The sequence below is a fragment of the Coregonus lavaretus genome (assembly GCF_964263955.1).
Source record: "Coregonus lavaretus genome assembly, chromosome: 6".
In the NCBI taxonomy this organism is placed as follows: domain Eukaryota; kingdom Metazoa; phylum Chordata; class Actinopteri; order Salmoniformes; family Salmonidae; genus Coregonus; species Coregonus lavaretus.
In genome coordinates, this window is record NC_139993.1 from 46340741 (window position 1) to 46360352 (window position 19612).

The 19612-nt window shown below is 44.1% G+C and overlaps 1 protein-coding gene across 1 annotated transcript in view; it reads left to right on the forward strand.

Moving 5' to 3' along the window:
- sh3rf1 (SH3 domain containing ring finger 1) overlaps window positions 1-19612 on the forward strand; it is a gene marked incomplete at both ends in the record, with an annotated part of 63174 nt that overhangs the window by 35856 nt on the left and 7706 nt on the right. Inside the window, 4 exons of the mRNA XM_084163400.1 lie at window positions 2272-2580; window positions 7764-7874; window positions 10416-10543; window positions 16032-16202. Of these exons, the coding sequence (XP_084019526.1) occupies window positions 2272-2580; window positions 7764-7874; window positions 10416-10543; window positions 16032-16202 (719 nt within the window). The remainder of the gene's footprint in view (window positions 1-2271; window positions 2581-7763; window positions 7875-10415; window positions 10544-16031; window positions 16203-19612) is intronic.

Genomic DNA, 19612 nt, shown 5'->3' on the forward strand with positions numbered 1-19612 from the left:
TATCTAACAAGTAATATCTAACAAATACACACAAATCTAAAGTAAAGGAATGGAATTAAGAATATATAAATATTTGGACGAGCAATGTCAGAGCGGCATAGACTAAGATACAGTAGAATAGTATAGAATACAGAATATACATATGAGATGAGTAATGCAAAATATGTAAACATTAAAGTGACTAGTGTTCCATTATTAAAGTGGCCAGTGATTTCAAGTCTATGTACAGTGGGGAAAAAAAGTATTTAGTCAGCCACCAATTGTGCAAGTTCTCCCACTTAAAAAGATGAGAGAGGCCTGTAATTTTCATCATAGGTACACGTCAACTATGACAGACAAATTGAGAAGAAAATAATCCAGAAAATCACATTGTAGGATTTTTAATGAATTTATTTGCAAATTATGGTGGAAAATAAGTATTTGGTCACCTACAAACAAGCAAGATTTCTGGCTCTCACAGACCTGTAACTTCTTCTTTAAGAGGCTCCTCTGTCCTCCACTCGTTACCTGTATTAATGGCACCTGTTTGAACTTGTTATCAGTATAAAAGACACCTGTCCACAACCTCAAACAGTCACACTCCAAACTCCACTATGGCCAAGACCAAAGAGCTGTCAAAGGACACCAGAAACAAAATTGTAGACCTGCACCAGGCTGGGAAGACTGAATCTGCAATAGGTAAGCAGCTTGGTTTGAAGAAATCAACTGTGGGAGCAATTATTAGGAAATGGAAGACATACAAGACCACTGATAATCTCCCTCGATCTGGGGCTCCACGCAAGATCTCACCCCGTGGGGTCAAAATGATCACAAGAACGGTGAGCAAAAATTCCAGAACCACACGGGGGGACCTAGTGAATGACCTGCAGAGAGCTGGGACCAAAGTAACAAAGCCTACCATCAGTAACACACTACGCCGCCAGGGACTCAAATCCTGCAGTGCCTGACGTGTCCCCTTGCTTAAGCCAGTACATGTCCAGGCCCGTCTGAAGTTTGCTAGAGTGCATTTGGATGATCCAGAAGAGGATTGTTTGGAGGACAAAGAATGCTGAGTTGCATCCAAAGAACACCATACCTACTGTGAAGCATGGGGGTGGAAACATCATGCTTTGGGGAAGTTTTTCTGCAAAGGGACCAGGACGACTGATCCGTGTAAAGGAAAGAATGAATGGGGCCATGTATCGTGAGATTTTGAGTGAAAACCTCCTTCCATCAGCAAGGGCATTGAAGATGAAACGTGGCTGGGTCTTACAGCATGACAATGATCCCAAACACACCGCCCGGGCAACGAAGGAGTGGCTTCGTAAGAAGCATTTCAAGGTCCTGGAGTGGCCTAGCCAGTCTCCAGATCTCAACCCCATAGAAAATCTTTGGAGGGAGTTGAAAGTCAGTGTTGCCCAGCGACAGCCCCAAAACATCACTGCTCTAGAGGAGATCTGCATGGAGGAATGGGCCAAAATACCAGCAACAGTGTGTGAAAACCTTACAGAAAACGTTTGACGTGTGTCATTGCCAACAAAGGGTATATAACAAAGTATTGAGAAACGTTTGTAATTGACCAAATACTTATTTTCCACCATAATTTGCAAATACATTCATTAAAAATCCTACAATGTGATTTTCTGGATTTTCTCATTTTGGCTGTCATAGTTGACGTGTACCTATGATGAAAATTACAGGCCTCTCATCTTTTTAAGTGGGAGAACTTGCACAATTGGTGGCTGACTAAATACTTTTTTTCCCCACTGTACTTGGCTGTACATCTGATCTAGTGCTACGTGTGTACATGGGACCCCCTGGTGAACCCAGCTTAGCACTGCCTCTCCTCAGGATTGGTGTGAAATTCTCCACTTTTATGTCCTAAGTAGAGGGAGAGCAGCTCGGGGCTATCTGTGTTGTGGAGTGCTCCCTTGTCCGCCTTGTGATTAGCTAAACCCTTTTTAGTGTTCCTCCTTTGATTCCTACCTCACATGAAAGGCTGTGAAAGCCTGCAGTCTGCTCTCCTCTGCTCTGCTGCATGCCTGAAAATCGTCCACTCCCACTCCCCCTGAGCCCAAGGTTCTCTCTCAACCCCCTGGCACTGGCAGCATTCTCAGTATACTGCGTTCTCCCATCAGATAAAGGCACAGGGTGTTTTTTACTACAACTAGTTTCATTTTGAAGAGTGAATGCTTTCATTATTATATTAACGATTCCTGCTCTCATTTCCCCTCCTTTCCTTCCCCTATATCCCTCCTGTTCCCCTATTCCCCCTCTCCTCTCCTCCTGTAGTTTAACACTGCAGCCCGTCAGCTGATTGAGTTGGACAAGCCTGGTGACTCCAGTGGGGACTCTGGCGAGGGGGCCTCGTCGGGCCCCCAGAGTAACGGTGGCCCCCACCGTGCCGGGGAGAAGAAGAACAGTAAGAAACGACACTCGTTCACATCCCTCACCATGTCCCACAAGCCCTGTCTGGCCCCGCCCCCCCAGAGACACTCCATGGAGATCAGTGGGCCCGTCCTCATCAGCTCCTCCAACCCCACGGCAGCCGCACGCATCGGAGAGATCAGTGGAGGACTGTCCTGCAGTGCACCCTCACAGGTGAGATAGGGGGGAGGGAAGGAGGGGGAGGAGTAAATGGGAGATAGTAAGAGAGGGCTCTCCTGCAGCGCACCCTCACGATGACATACTATATGGTGAGATGAAGGGGAGGGAGGAAACGGGAGAGAAATGGAGAGGGGAGAGAGCTTCTCCGTTCCCCCTAGCCCTGTGTCTTTGTACTGTTTGGTTAGGGGTCTTGTATTCAATAAGGAAGCCACTAAATTGAGAACCTTATCTCTCTCTGAAGCACTCTGTATGATGAATGGACTTAATTTGTCCAGAACCCTGACTCTATTGTCCCCATTAATGAATTCCTCCAGAATTTACTGCATATTTTTGTTCTGAACAATAACATCCCCTTAAACCAGAATTGGAAAAACCAGAACGTTGGCCAGCATAGCAGCTCATTTGTCTATGGCTGGGTGTCTGGACTATGGACAAGTGTATAATCTCTGCCATTTATTTCATGGGATAGGTGATGATAGACTATCTTGGATGTGGATGTTTTATCCTCTCCTGTCACCTGGTCTGTCATAGCCCTCAGTGTGTGTCCTGCCCATGTCGGCTCCACTCTGTCCATCTGGGCCTGTTAATCAGTGGTAATGCGTGAGAGAGAGGAACAGGAGGAAACAATGTGCACCCAAGATGCTCACGCAACAAGCATAAACAAGCAGATTCAACTAACATTCTTGTTTTCATCCAATGTTTGTTTCCCTGACAAAGATTCCACTCTCCTTCTGTCAGCCCCCCCCCCCCCCCCCCCCCTGTCATTCCGAACAGGCCATCGCTCCATCCAAGCGTTTGAAATCACGGATGCGTGACTCCACTCGCCCGCAAAAAAGACTGCAGCTTAGCCCCTGAGGTTTCCACAGCAACCCGGAATGGCAACAACTCACAGCTGCTCTGTGGTTGCCTGACACTGTAGAGAGAAAGGGGCTGGGGACATGACAGACAGACAGTTGACAGACAGTTAACAGACAGTCAGACAGATTTGTCAGCGTTGTAGGCAGGCATTCTGTGACTGACGGAAGCTGTGAAGTGAGGAAACCTTTAGAAGGTTGCTTTGTTTTGTTTTTTTCATTTTCTCTGCAGCTGAGCAGAGAACAGTGTAGAGGAGAACTGCCTCACCCCAGCCTGCCTGGTATACAGAGTAGGGACTTTTATACTGACATTGCAAATGACCATACACTCTTTATATGAAGATCAGATGTTGACTTCATCTCATCAGTGTTTTTTTGGTTTGAAGTATCTCAAAATAGGTATATTCTTTCTGAAATGTGTTTTCGGATTAAACCAACAGGGCTTTATTGTCTCAGTGGTTTGACAGCATTCATATAAATGTAACATGCAACAATTAGTAGCATTTTACAGAGTTACAGTTCATATACGGAAAATCAGTCAATTGAAATAAATTGATTAGGCCCTAATCTATGGATTTCACATGACTGGCAATACAGATATGCATCTGTTGGTCACATATACCTTTAAAAAAAAAGGGGCGTGGATCAGAAAACCAGTCAGTATCTGTTGTGACCACCATTTGCCTCATGCAGCTCGACGACACATCTCCTTCGCATAGAGTTGATCAGGCTGTTGATTGTGGCCTGTGGAATGTTGTCCCACTCCTCTTCAATGGCTGTGTGAACTTGCTGGATATTGGTGGGAACTGGAACATGCTGTCGTACACGTCGATCCAGAGCATCCCAAACATGCTCAATGGGTGACATGTCTGGTGAGTATGTAGGCCATGGAAGAACTGGGAAATGTTCAGCTTCCAGGAATTGTGTACAGGTCCTTGCAACATGGGGCCGTGCATTATCATGCTGAAACATGAGGTGATGACGGCAGATGAATAGCATGACAATGGGCCTCAGGATCTCATCACGGTATCTCTGTGCATTCAAATTGCCATCAATAAAAGGCAAATTGTGTTCATTGTCCATAGCTTATGCCTGCCCATACCATAACCCCACCGCCACCATGGGGCACTCTGTTTACAACGTTGACATCCGCAAACCGCTCGCCCACACAACGCCATACACGTGGTCTGCAGTTGTGAGGCCGGTTGGACGTACTGCCAAATTCTCTAAAACGACGTTGGAGGCGGCTTATGGTAGAGAAATTAACATTCAATTCTCTGGCAACAGCTCTGTTGGACATTCCTGCAGTCAGCATGCCAATTGCACGCTCCTTCAAAACATTAGACATTTGTGGCATTGTATTGTGACAAAACTGCACATTTTAGTGGCCCCAGCACAAAGTGCACCTGTGTAATGATCATTCTGTTTAATCAGCTTCTTGATATGCCACACCTGTCAGGTGGATGGATTACCTTGGCAAAGGAGAAATGCTCACTAACACACAAATTTGAGGGAAATTAGCTTTTTGTGTGGAACATTACGGGGATCTTTTTATTTCAGCTCATGAAACATGGGACCAAGACTTTACATGTTGCGTTCATATTTTTGTTCAGTGTACATTCTAAGTGATTTCAATGGGTCTTTCTCCATTGTGATTGTTTTATACTGTTCAATAAAACTTCAACCACAAAATGTTCATACATTTCAGCATTTCCTGCAATAATTTTAGATAATGGGCTGCACGCAACGGGCAAAAAATCTAGGCCTTCTTTTTAACCAAATGTTGCAATTGCCATTTTACTTGCGATTTAGATTTTAAAAACTTGGGTGAACTGTTGGAATCATGGAAATAGGATTATTGTAATTCTATAGTTAGAATATAATAGTGGGCACTTTGAAAGAGTGTTTTACATGACAACGAATGAAACTGCCAGGGAGGAGTCATTTTTACAGGGTAGGAACCAAAGTGTTGGTCAGTGTTTCCTAGGGGACCCTATAATCTTTGGCTACATTAAACGTTTTCTCTTAGCTACTTCATGTAGCTAACATATTCATCCTTCGCCTATTCCGCTTTAGAAGATACTGTTGCACAAACAGCATGCTGTTTTAAGCCTACACCATCACTGGTATCAGGTTGTATAGCTAGCTACGTTTGCTCTGACTCAGTACATTTATTAGCTGGTTAGCTAGCCATCTAACTAGCGATTAGTATTAGCGGCTAACACAACTAGCGATTTCCATTAGTGGCTAACACGCTTTAGCCACAACTTGCTAATAAAAGACAAACTATGTAGCTGTTTGCAGATGTAAGAAAAACGAGTAGTGTAATTACAGAACGCTTGTGGATTTATATTAAGAAGCGAAGTGGAAACGGCATAGTTGTCATCAACATTGTTGCATGACAGTGCAGAATGAAAGCAAGTGTCTCATTGTCGAGCAACAACAAATGCACTCCTTGAGTGACGGGGCGGGGCTAGGTCTGTGTGGAATGCGGCATGGAGAGAGAGATGACTCAAATACCGGAGTAAACTATACAAATGGACGTAACACACAGCGTATCACATTTAACAAACCAAACTACCGTTTATAGAAGGTAAAGGTAAAAACTCAAACCGGTCCATGCATCAATACCGGTGTATATAGTAAAATATGGTATACCGCCGAGCCCTAGCATCCTCTTCTCTGTCTTACCTTCCTGGGCTCTGGGCTGCAACACATCTCAGACACACTGACATGATTTACCCACAGCTTCTCCTGGGAAACAGCAGCAACACAAAGCCCTTCTACAACTGGTGGCATTCCTTAGTTACGGCTCTCGTGTGTGTGTGTTGACTATGCTATCAGAGCATGTTTGTTTGTGTGTGTGCAGGCAGTTCTTTTCATGTTGGGATGATCCATCTCTCATTAAAGCCGTGACCCCACAGGGTGGGGAGGGGAGAATCATGTTAAACTCTCCAGACCTGGCTTTATCTGCCCTAATTATGAACCAGACACGCTCAGTATTATAAAATCTCCATGCACACCTGGAAGCTATAGGACTTAAGATGGGTTTGATTTATAGATGAATGTGTTTAATAAAAACACATAAAAAGAAGATAGACTCCCCAGGCGAAATCTGTGTGGCTCGGTCTCCTTTTCTCTCGCGCCTCTTCTCCCTCCTTCAAAGCAGACAGAAAGGGAAGCAGTAGTTGCCTGGGGGGCCAGAGGGAGGGAGTGTATGGGAATGAACACGCCCTCTGTACTGCTTTTATTTCAGTCAGAGAGTGGAAAGAGAAATGAAGAGAATGTATAAAGGAGCCTGCTGTATATGAAAACAGACCTATTACCCTTTTTAAAATGTTGTAAAACGGAACATTTTCAGTTAATTGACAGTGTAATTGATGTGCCAGTGCTGTACACATACACTCACATATGTTCCATGTAGCTCATACACATAATGTACTTATTGTGATCGAGATGTAGTTGTCCCTGATTGCACTGACTTTGCTCACAGCTGCTTGTTTGAAGAAGTGTACTTACTGTAATCAAGATGTGGTTGTCCCACTGGCTATCCTAAGTTGAATGAACCAATTTGTAAGTCGCTCTGGATAAGAGCATCTGCTAAATGACTTAAATGTTAAATATAACAAAATGTATAGCCTAGTACTTTGTGTCTGTCTTGCCTGATTGCACCTTCCCCTTCCACACACTGCACCGTTCTACTGTACAGTTGATTGAGTCTGAGGTGGGTCCTCTGTAATGATTCACCTTGAAAGGTAGCTCTGCTCTGTCTGAGGCAGTCATGCATGGGATGATGGAGAGTACAGGGTACAAGGAGACATCGTGTATCCAACAGTATCGCCCTGTTACCAGGACAGCCACAGTGAATGAGTCAGTGTCACACCGCTGGGGTTCCCAGTCGCTCAGCAAGAGACTTCAGCACTCACCTGTCTTCACCCAGCCAATGAAAACTTGTGATTGGCACAACCCAGCCAATCGTGTCATTGGGACACTAGCACAGCTTGATTTGGCCAATTGGGTTGACTGCTGCTGTGAAGGCGACATTTCCATTCAATGTGACATTAAGGCCATGTGTGTGCTGGTTAAGAGATGAAATAACTAGTCTGTTAGTTCAAACATGACAGCCTACTTCTACCCATGTGAGACTGGATGTGAGGGGACAGACTGGCACAAATTGACCAAGACATATGTCCCATCTGATGGAGCTCCATTCAGTTGCAAGTTCTGTCTTCTATGTGTAATGTCTGCCTGAAAGTATTATATTGTGGGGGAGTAGTATTGGTTGAGTAAGTTGTCTGACTTTCTGTTTTCTCTCCTCAACAGGTACACATCTGTACAACTGGACTCCTCGTGACCCCTCCCCCCAGCAGTCCTGTTACTACGGCAACCGTCTTCACATTTCCCCCAGAGACCAGTTATGCATCCATCCCTGTGGTAGGTGCACTTCTATATAAAACCTTTACTGTATTCAGACCAACAGTTCAGTATAACAATAGGGTTCTTGCAACTACACTATTGTTTCCCTAATTAGGGATGGGCGTGAGTACTCGAACGGACGTCAAAGCTCTGTCTTTAGCCAGAGATTACATTTATTATTATTTTTTTTTTTACTGTAAATCTATTTGGTGGAATGTGCTTTGTGGCTCCCAGAACAGGAAAGTGAAATTTTGTCTTGGAAGATAACGTTAATTTGCTTTGACTCTAGTGTGCCATTTGTACATGTGCATTTGCGAGGCACAACAAAAAAGAAACCAAGCCAAGCATCATACTTTTCTTCTCCCTAAATTCCCTTTCCCAGTCGTGCCTCATTCACTCAATTGCGTTCCGACTGCTCCCTACACACACGTGTGCTGAATGCGCACAAGCTCCGGTTAGGACTACAGAAATAAATGCAGATAAAAACATATCTAACTGATGGGAAAAACAAGCTACGTTCGTTGCCAAATGACGACAGTTTTATCACAAATTCAAAATGGACGACAGTTTTGGAATAATTGCATCCCGTCTGTTTTCCTTTTAGGCTACTTTGCGAACTGCTAGCTATAACCCCCCTAAACATAGACAGGTTCCACAGTGAAAGTATGCAAAAACATTAGTTTGATAAAGATAAAAGCATATTTTCATCAGAATCATTAAGCATAGATTTACTCACCAAACAGATGTCAAGGCCGTAATTCATCGCCATGCAGTGTTCAATGTGGAATTGTTAATCCATTTGGAAAATTCCCAAGAACAGGCAAAATAAACCAAATTGAACGTCTGTATATCAAAAAGAATCCAGATTTTGAACCCTGAAAACATTATTTCAATTTGCCAAATTGAGCCCCGTTTCAATTGATCACTATGAGATTAACTGTTCCAGACTCGAGATGCGCATCACTTTGCACTGGCAACTTTTTTCATGCTCTTTTATACTGTTATATTACATGTTTTTTACTATAAAATAAGTGCGTCTTGACTATGATAAGGGCTTGTGAAATGAGTGTCTTGTCTGCTAAATTAACAAAACAAGGCTATGCCATTGCAGAGCCATATGCTTCTAAAAGCAAACGCCACTGCTGAGGTTACTACCTTTTTGAAGATTGTGTTCCACCATATAATATAACCAGTTGAGATTACGGTTTCAGTAAATTAATCTTAAATGGCACTTGCTTTTTTATTGACTGAATGTGGCAATTTAGCAATTAAGATTTGTTATTATAAATGTGGCAATGCTGTGCACTGTTGGCATAGGCCTATAGATAAATGCGAAAGAAAACATTATCCAGTGCAGTTCTAAAATTATATTTATTTTCCGTTTGATTATCGGAGTAAAAAAATAAATATCATGTGAGTATTCGAACAGTCAAAACATTTCAAATGCCCATTCCTACCCCTACTAATGGTTTAAAAAAGTATTTAGGTTGATCTATGTTACTTTACTTACATCAGTCTCCTCCATACACGATAGCATGTATCTGTGGCATGCTCAGCTGACTGTGTGTGTGGCTGTGTTGGTATGTGGTACTGCTGAACGGGGGAGAATGTGTACACAAAGGTTAATCTCTCCGCTTCACTGGGGAACTAACTCTACATTATGTTGCTGTACAGATGATTTCTCTGGCCTGCAGGCAATGACATTATCTCAGCTCCAGCGTCAGCAGCACACCCACAGACATGGTAGCGTGTAGGCCCTTCTGAGTGTATTTCCACCACCCTCCCCCACTGCTCCATGGTAGTTATGTCTGTCTGCTCCTCAGGCCTGTTAATGTCAAGCTGAGACACATTTGTCTTGTTCCTGGAGATGGGGCCTGAATTATTTACCGTCTGCAATGCCTTTCCCTGCAGATATATTGATAGGTTTGCATGTTTAGAAGAAAACAACCCCCTTTCCCAGTACACCAATATGTCAGTGTGTATGATTGTGTAAGAGTTGTTTTGGCCACGTTAGAGGCCTATGCCAATAGGAGGGAAAGGAGAGCCCAGAAGAATCTGCTAGGAGCAGCCCTGAGGGCTAAACTATATAATGTTTACAGAAATGTTTTCACTTTCATATGGTTCCAATTAAACACAGTAATGGATTCACCTGACCCCAGTCTCGTTTCTATAGCAACAAACAAACAAGCACAATGGAGATTCCTTCCCAGTTCTATGGGGAAGTTGGGGACAAGACCAAACTTCTGTGCCAAGCGATACTCTCCCTCATTGAACAGAGTAAACGATATCCCTCTTTCACCATGCAGTTTCTCTCATTATGTAACACCTAGTCATTGGTTAAAAGGCCAGGGGTATGGTTCTCATGTATCATTGCATCAAGAGCTATAATGTAATTCTGTCATGTTGCACTGAAGGCAGTGAGTCGTTTACTTGTTTCCTGTCTTTCGGTTCCAAACAATACAGGTTTTTTATGTGAGGGATTTGCTTCAAGCTTATTGTGAACTGTTCTGTGCTGTCTGATCTCTGTTTCAGACTGTGTTTTTTTGTTGTTGTTGACAGGATGCTCTCCCTCCTCCCCCACCACCTCCCCCACAATCTTCAGCGCTGGGAGCAGCCTCCTCATTGGCTGCCGGTCAGAGACCTTCCCCCAGCACAAGCGACCAGAGTGGGAGACAAAGACCCACAGTGTGAGTACACACACACACACACACACACACACACACACACACACACACACAAAGATATACATGTAACACTCTTCCATGTATAAAGTACCAGCACACTAAACCAGAGAGAACATGCAGTGAAACAGCACGTTCTACACATGGCTAGGGCATGGGGGTGTCTGTGTTCTGGGAGTTCTCCAAGCCTCTAAATGACCGCTCAGCTGTCAGTGTGGAGCACCAGAGGTTGACCCAGAGCACAGGTGAAGGGTGAAAGGTCAACACCTGTGGGGTATGGCGTCTCCTGGGTCCTATCAGAGATCCTGCCTGTGACCCCTGGCCTCTCACATCATTACTCCTCTGAGAGACTCCAGACACCTGATAGGAATTAGATACGGCCCACCTCCCCAAAGTGTCTGTGTGTTAAAGCATTTCTCTTCAGTTCCCCTCCCCTGACACCAGTGAAAGTGTTTATGCTGTCTGTCAGCAGTGGTTCTTTAAAGCCTCTTCCCCTCTGAGGTTCTTGGAGACTTGTCTTTCCCACTTCCTTTACAGCACCTCAGTGGAGCCCTGACTCACACAGCTGTGTCATGCAGAACGTTGCCATAGTATTCCTCTACAGCAGGGATGGGCAACTTTGATGTGGGTGAACTCATCATGAGGGGCCGCAGTGGCTCCCGGGTCTACGTACCCACATCCATACACACACCGGCAGTCAGAGCCGGCCCTAGCCTTTTGGGGGCCCCCAGGGAAATGTAATTTCCTGCAATACTACACATTTTGCCATGTGGCGTACAGAAAATGTTGTACTTTTAAAGCAAGTATGTTGCAATTCTACCAATTTTGGAATGGGGTGGAGAGAAGATTTAGCAATTTTATATATCATTTTGCCATGGGGCATTCTACACATTTTGCGTTAGTGACTAACAAAATCAACGGGGGCCCCCCGGTCGGTAATTCGACCATGATTACTACAAGTTTAGACACAGTGCCTATATACAGTTGAAGTCAGAAGTTTACATACCCCTTACCCAAATACATTTAAACTCAGTTTTTCACAATTCCTGACATTTAATCCTAGTAAAAATTCCCTGTCTTAGGTCAGTTAGGATCACCACTTTATTTTTAGAATGTGAAATGTCCGAATAATAGTAGAGTGATTTATTTAAGCTTTTATTTCTTTCATCACATTCCCAGTGGGTCAGACGTTTACATACACTCAATTAGTATTTGGTAGCATTGCCTTTAAATTGTTTAACTTGGGTCAAACGTTTCGGGTAGCCTTCCACAAGCTTCCCACAATAAGTTGGGTGAATTTTGGCCCATTCCTCCTGACAGAGCTGGTGTAACTGAGTCAGGTTTGTAGGCCTCCTTGCTCGCACACGCTTTTTCAGTTATGCCATCACATTTTCTATAGGATTGAGGTCAGGGCTTTGTGATGGCCACTCCAGTACTTTGACTTTGTTGTCCTTAAACCATTTTTCCACAACTTTGGAAGTATGCTTGGGGTCATTGTCCATTTGGAAGACCCATTTGCGACCAAGCTTTAACTTCCTGACTGATGTCTTGAGATGTTGCTTCAATATATCCACATAATTTTCCTTCCTCGTGATGCCATCTACGTTGTGAAGTGCACCAGTCCATCCTGCAGCAAAGCACCCCCACAGCATGATGCTGCCACCCCGTGCTTCACGGTTGGGATGGTGTTCTTCGGCTTGCAAGCAACCCCCTCCAAACATAACGATGGTCATTATGGCCAAACAGTCCTATTTTTGTTACATCAGACCAGAGGACATTTCTCAAAAAAGTACGATCTTTGTCCCCACGTGCAGTTTCAAACCGTAGTCTGGCTTTCTTATGGCGGTTTTGGAGCAGTGGCTTCTTCCTTGCTGAGCGGCCTTTCAGGTTATGTCGATATAGGACTCGTTTTACTGTGGATATACACTGCTCAAAAAAATAAAGGGAACACTAAAATAAAACATCCTAGATCTGAATGAATGAAATAATCTTATTAAATACTTTTTTCTTTACAGAGTTGAATGTACTGACAACAAAATCACACACAAATTATCAATGGAAATCAAATTTATCAACCCATGGAAGTCTGGATTTGGAGTCACCCTCAAAATTAAAGTGGAAAACCACACTACAGGCTGATCCAACTTTGATGTAATGTCCTTAAAACAAGTCAAAATGAGGCTCAGTAGTGTGTGTGGCCTCCACGTGCCTGTATGACCTCCCTACAATGCCTGGGCATGCTCCTGATGAGGTGGCGGATGGTCTCCTGAGGGATCTCCTCCCAGACCTGGACTAAAGCATCCGCCAACTCCTGGACAGTCTGTGGTGCAACGTGGTGTTGGTGGATGGAGCGAGACATGATGTCCCAGATGTGCTCAATTGGATTCAGGTCTGGGGAACGGGCGGACCAGTCCATAACGTCAATGCCTTCCTCTTGCAGGAACTGCTGACACTCCAGCCACATGAGGTCTAGCATTGTCTTGCATTAGGAGGAACCCAGGGCCAACCGCACCAGCATATGGTCTCACAAGGGGTCTGAGGATCTCATCTCGGAACCTAATGGCAGTCAGGCTACCTCTGGCGAGCACATGGAGGGCTGTGCGGCCCCCCAAAGAAATGCCACCCCACACCATGACTGACCCACCGCCAAACCGGTCATGCTGGAGGATGTTGCAGGCAGCAGAACGTTCTCCACGGCGTCTCCAGACTCTGTCACGTCTGTCACATGTGCTCAGTGTGAACCTGCTTTCATCTGTGAAGAGCACAGGGCGCCAGAGGCGAATTTGCCAATCTTGGTGTTCTCTGGCAAATGCCAAACGTCCTGCACGGTGTTGGGCTGTAAGCACAAAACCAACCTGTGGACGTCGGGCCCTCATACCACCCTCATGGAGTCTGTTTCTGACCGTTTGAGCAGACACATGCACATTTGTGGCCTGCTGGAGGTCATTTTGCAGGGCTCTGGCTGTGCTCCTCCTGCTCCTCCTTGCACAAAGACGGAGGTAGCGGTCCTGCTGCTGGGTTGTTGCCCTCCTACGGCCTCCTCCACGTCTCCTGATGTACTGGCCTGTCTCCTGGTAGCGCCTCCATGCTCTGGACACTACGCTGACAGACACAGCAAACCTTCTTGCCACAGCTCGCATTGATGTGCCATCCTGGATGAGCTGCACTACCTGAGCCACTTGTGTGGGTTGTAGATTCCGTCTCATGCCACCACTAGAGTGAAAGCACCGCCAGCATTCAAAAGTGACCAAAACATCAGCCAGGAAGCATAGGAACTGAGAAATGGTCTGTGGTCACCACCTGCAAAACCAGTCCTTTATTGGGGGTGTCTTGCTAATTGCCTATAATTTCCACCTGTTGTCTATTCCATTTGCACAACAGCATGTGAAATTTATTGTCAATCAGTGTTGCTTCCTAAGTGGACAGTTTGATTTCACAGAAGTGTGATTGACTTGGAGTTACATTGTGTTGTTTAAGTGTTCCCTTTATTTTCTTGAGCAGTGTAGATACTTTTGTACTTGTTTCCTCCAGCATCTTCACAAGGTCCTTTGCTGTTGTTCTGGGATTGATTTGCACTTTTCGCATCAAAGTACGTTCATCTCTAGGAGACAGAACGCGTCTCCTTCCTGAGCGGTATGACGGCTGCGTGGTCCCATGGTGTTTATACTTGCGTACTATTGTTTGTACAGTTGAACGCGGTACCTTCAGGAGTTTGGAAATTGCTCCCAAGGATGAACCAGACTTGTGGAGGTCTACAATTCTTTTCTGAGGTCTTGGCTGATTTCTTTTCATTTTCCCATGCTGTCAAGCAAAGAGGCACTGAGTTTGAAGGTAGGCCTTGAAATACATCCACAGGTACACCTCCAATTGACTCAAATTATGTCAATTAGTCTATCAGAAGCTTCTAAAGCCATGACATCATTTTCTGGAATTTTCCAAGCTGTTTAAAGGCACAGTCAACTTAGTGTATGTAAACTTCTGACCCACTGGAATTGTGATACAGTGAATTATAAGTGAAATAATCTGTCTGTAAACAATTGTTGGAAAAATTACTTGTTTCATGCACAAAGTAGATGTCCTAACTGACATTCCAAAACTATAGTTTGTTAACAAGAAATGTGTGGAGTGGTTGAAAAATTAGTTTTAATGACTGGAAACTTCAGACTTCAACTATAGTTAGTCTAGCAAGGACTGTAGCTAGCAAGACTAACTGACATGGGCTAATTGAGTGACTCAGAAACCATGTTTCCATCCACAGTTTTTATGCGACAGCTGTGATGGAAACAGGATGTTTTTGTACAATTTTATAAATGCCAACAGATAATTTGTTCGTTCGACATGGTGGGATCTTTTTGTGTCTGTAAAGTTAATTATGCGAGAAATGGCAGTTTAAACGGCTTTATGCGCAAATATTGATATAACAACCATCATATCGAAATAAACTTGGAGTGACGCAATTATATGTTGTGTGGTCCTCTCACTACAACTCGGGAAACCGTGCAGTTTATTAGGCTACAGATGAAATAAGTTATGATGAACTTCACAGTGTGGTAAAAGTGCACAATGCGCTTGATGCTCCTTTCCAATTAATATCAAGGGTCTTATTCTGGTGACATGATTATGGATGCTTGACTGCCGTTTGACAAATACAAATATTCTCGTTCTTATCCATAATCCAGCCTACCCCGCACAGCCTTCGCACTGTATCTGCAAGCTGTTGGATAGAGCGCACATGCAAAGACCAGCGTAGCCCCTAATAAAAAAGAATCTGACCAAAACTATCGATAGAGTTGAAAATGCGATGGAAACACATTGAACTTTTAGATATTTATTTGGTACATGAAAACTTAAGCTAAAAAGTACATTTTGTTTGCACTATGTCATCATACACTGATTTTTATCTGCAACAAGTCAGTTTGGTGGAAACACCACTGATGGGAAAATGTACGTTTTCTTTATGCAGATCTTTTTTATATTAGCATGAAAATCTGTCCCCAGTTGGATGGAAACCTAGCTGCTGACTGACATAAGAGAGAAACTGCTGATGCACAACCAAATTTCGAAATTGCATCTGGTGTATTCTACAATTATAACGCTCAACAGTGAGTTGAATATTTATTTATTGTTTTATATTGGGGGGGGGGTAATTGATCCACTGGCCGCCAGTTGCCCATCCCTGCTCTACAGTAATATAGTGCCTCTTTCTCTGAACGTACTGTAGGAAGACCAGTCCAGAGAGGAATGTCCAACTCGGTCAGCCAGTAAGTGCCTACTAGAGAGAGAGGGGAGATGTTGATGGACATACTGTAGCCTGTGGAAGGGGGGTACATTTTGCTCATGTGACAGATTAGATGTTTTGAACCCACAACATGTCTTTGAGTCATTTCCTCCTGAGGTTAATTTGACGGTCCCTGTGTGTATGGCCACGTGTGTGCCTCGGTGTGTGTCCATGTGTGTGTTTGATGTGTCCCGTCTCTCTCTCCCCCCTCTACAGCTACGTGGCCCTGTTTCCCTACACCCCCCGTAAGGAGGATGAGCTGGAGCTGAGGAAGGGAGAGATGTTCCTGGTGCTGGAGCGCTGTCAGGACGGATGGTTCAAAGGCACCTCCATGCACACTGGCAAAATAGGAGTGTTCCCCGGCAACTACATGAGCCCCGTCAGCAGGTCTGTCACAGACGCAGACATTACGCATGCAAACACGCACATACACTACATGAACAAAAGTATGTGGACACCTGCTCGTCAAACATCTCATTCTAAAATCATAGGCATTCTTATGGAGTTGGTCCGCCCTTGGCTGCTATAACAGCCTCCACTCCTCTGGGAAGGCTTTCCACTAGATGTTGGAACATTGCTGCAGGGACTTGCTTCCATTCCGCCACAAGAGCATTAGTGAGGTTGGGCACTGATGTTGGGCGATTAGGCCTGGCTCGCAGTCGGCTTTCCAATTCATCCCAAGGTGTTAGATGGGGTTGAGGTCAGGGCTCTGTGCAGGCCAGTCAAGTTCTTCTACTCCGATCTCGACAAACCATTTCTGTATGGACCTCGCTTTGTGCACGCGGGCATTGTCATGCTGAAACAGGCAAGGGCCTTCTCCAAACTGTTGCCACAAAGTTGGAAGCACAGAATCGTCATTGTATGCTGTAGCATTAAGATTTCCCTTCACTGGAACTAAGGGGCCTAGCCCGAACCATGAAAAACAGCCCCAGACCATTATTCCTCCTCCACCAAACTTTACAGTTGGCACTATGCATTGGGGTAGGTAGCGTTCTCCTGGCATCCGCCAAACCCAGATTCGTTCGTCGGACTGCCAGATGGTGATGCATGATTCATCACTCCAGAAAACGTTTCCACTGCTTCAGAGTCCAATGGCGGCGAGCTTTACACCACTCCAGCCATCGCTTGGCATTGCGCATGGTGATCTTAGGCTTGTTTGCGGCTGCTCGGCCATTCAAACCCAATATCATGAAGCTCCCAATGAACAGTTATTGTGCCAACGTTGTTTCCAGAGGCAGTTTGGAACTCGGTAGTGAGTGTTGCAACCGAGGACAGAGAATTTTTCAGCATTCGGCGGTCCTGTTCTGTGAGCTTGTGTGGCCTACCACTTCGCGGCTGAGCCGTTGTTTCTTCTAGACATTTCCACTTCACAATAACAGCACTTACAGTTGACCGGGACAGCTCTAGCAGGGCAGACATTTAACCAACTGACTTGTTGGAAAGGTGGCATCCTATGACAGTGCCACGTTGAAAGGCACTGAGCTCTTCAGTAAAGCCATTCTACTGCCAATGTTTGTCTATGGAGATTGCATGGCTGTGTGCTCGATTTCATACACCTGTCAGCAACGGGGAATCCAGTTGAAAGCTATGATCCCTTATTGATGTCACTTATTAAATCTACTTCAATCAGTGTAGATGAAGGGTAAGAGACAGGTTAAAGAAGGATTTTTAAGCCTTGAGACAATTGAGACATGGATTGTGTATGTGTGCCATTCGGAGGGTAGTGCTGAGCGATTAGTGCTTTTTGAGGTCGGGTTCGATTCTTTTTTATTTTTTATCACAGTTTTCAATTTCGATTTCTATAAAAATGTTTTAACATGAAATGCATTAGGAAATAAATACGTTACTATGATTGTAGAGCTTTTTAATGGAAATTCCAAAGCCAAAAATAGTCAACCATTGTCTCTGATCAGGTCCACATTGGGTAGACATCAATAGGAAATTACTATGAAATATTAAAATATTTAAGTTGTGTATATTACTTTCTATTTGATGACTATTCTTTTTCATTCCTGTCATCTCAGGCAGTAGCAGCCAGCCAGCCAGACAACCATCTAACATTATCTCTGTGCTCCCCATACTGTACTGTCTTTAGTCATCCTATTTAGCTAGCCTGCCTAATTATGCTGCTTAGCTGTCTGACGATATCATTTTACTAGTTCTTCAAAGTAGATAAGGCATACTTTAACAAACTGTCTCTGTCTCTCTCGTCGTTGTGTACATTCCTCTCTAATGTGGTCTATGCTGTATCAGTCCAGAGATCTGTATATAATAATATAATAATATATAATAATAATAATAATAAAATGACGAATAAAATTCCTCTCTAATGTGGTCTATGCTGTATCAGTCCAGAGATCTGTATATAATATAATAATAATAATAATAATAATAATAATACCGTATTTTCCGGAGTATAAGCCGCAGCAGCTAAATTGAATGATATTGAATGATGTGTACATATATAAGCCGCACTGGACTATAAGCCGCAGGTGTTTTAATGTTTAATTACCATATGTAAGGGTTCATGCACAGAGGGGATTGTCGGGAAAGAGACAAACTGTCTCGCTCTCGTAATGTCTGTCTGTCTTGCTCTCGTTCTGTCTCTCGTTCTGTCTCTCGTACCACTCTCGGTTCCACTTTTACTTTTGCGCGCTACCTGTCTCACTCTTTTCCGGCCTCCAGCTTTTCCTGCTGGAGCCCGCCGCTTAAAAGTGGGGGGCGCGGACCGGTCATAGAGCCCATAGAGTTAAAGTTGGTGGACTGTAACCTGTAAAATCCATAGATTTAGGAGGTCTTCTAGTGGCCGTTAGCTGTAAAAATCCATAGATTAGCCGCACCGTTATATAAGCCGCAGGGTCGAAAAATTGGAAAAAAGGCGCGGCTTATAGTCCGAAAATTACGGTAATAATATAATGACGAGATGCTCATGTCTCTGCCCTAACAATTGGAGTTGTTGTCCCAAAGGCGGGAAGGCAGGCGACAAGCTTCGGTCCAGAGTTGTCAAGGGTGAAACCTCTCGCTTCGCCTCTTCCTCTCTGATCCGGAAAAAACTGGCCCAATGGATTATGGTCATTGTAGTTAATTGCCATGTTTCTGCACGGAACTAGGTTGAATATTGCCTTAATGAAAACTACAACTCCCTTCAGCCCAGCATCCCACAAACTCAGCAAAAAAAGAAACGTCCCTTTTTCAGGACCCAGTCTTAATTTGTAAAAATCAAAATAACTGCACAGATCTTCATTGTAAAGGGTTTCCCATGCTTGTTCAATGAACCATAAACAATTAATGAACATGCACCTATGGAACGGTCGTTAAGACACTAACAGCTTAGACGGTAGGCAATTAAGGTCACAGTTACAGTGGGGGAAAAAAGTATTTAGTCAGCCACCAATTGTGCAAGTTCTCCCACTTAAAAAGATGAGAGGCCTGTAATTTTCATCATAGGTACACGTCAACTATGACAGACAAATTGAGAAAAAAATCCAGAAAATCACATTGTAGGATTTTTTATGAATTTATTTGCAAATGATGGTGGAAAATAAGTATTTGGTCACCTACAAACAAGCAAGATTTCTGGCTCTCACAGACCTGTAACTTATTCTTTAAGAGGCTCCTCTGTCCTCCACTCGTTACCTGTATTAATGGCACCTGTTTGAACTTGTTATCAGTATAAAAGACACCTGTGGTTGTGGACCTCAAACAGTCACACTCCAAACTCCACTATGGCCAAGACCAAAGAGCTGTCAAAGGACACCAGAAACAAAATTGTAGACCTGCACCAGGCTGGGAAGACT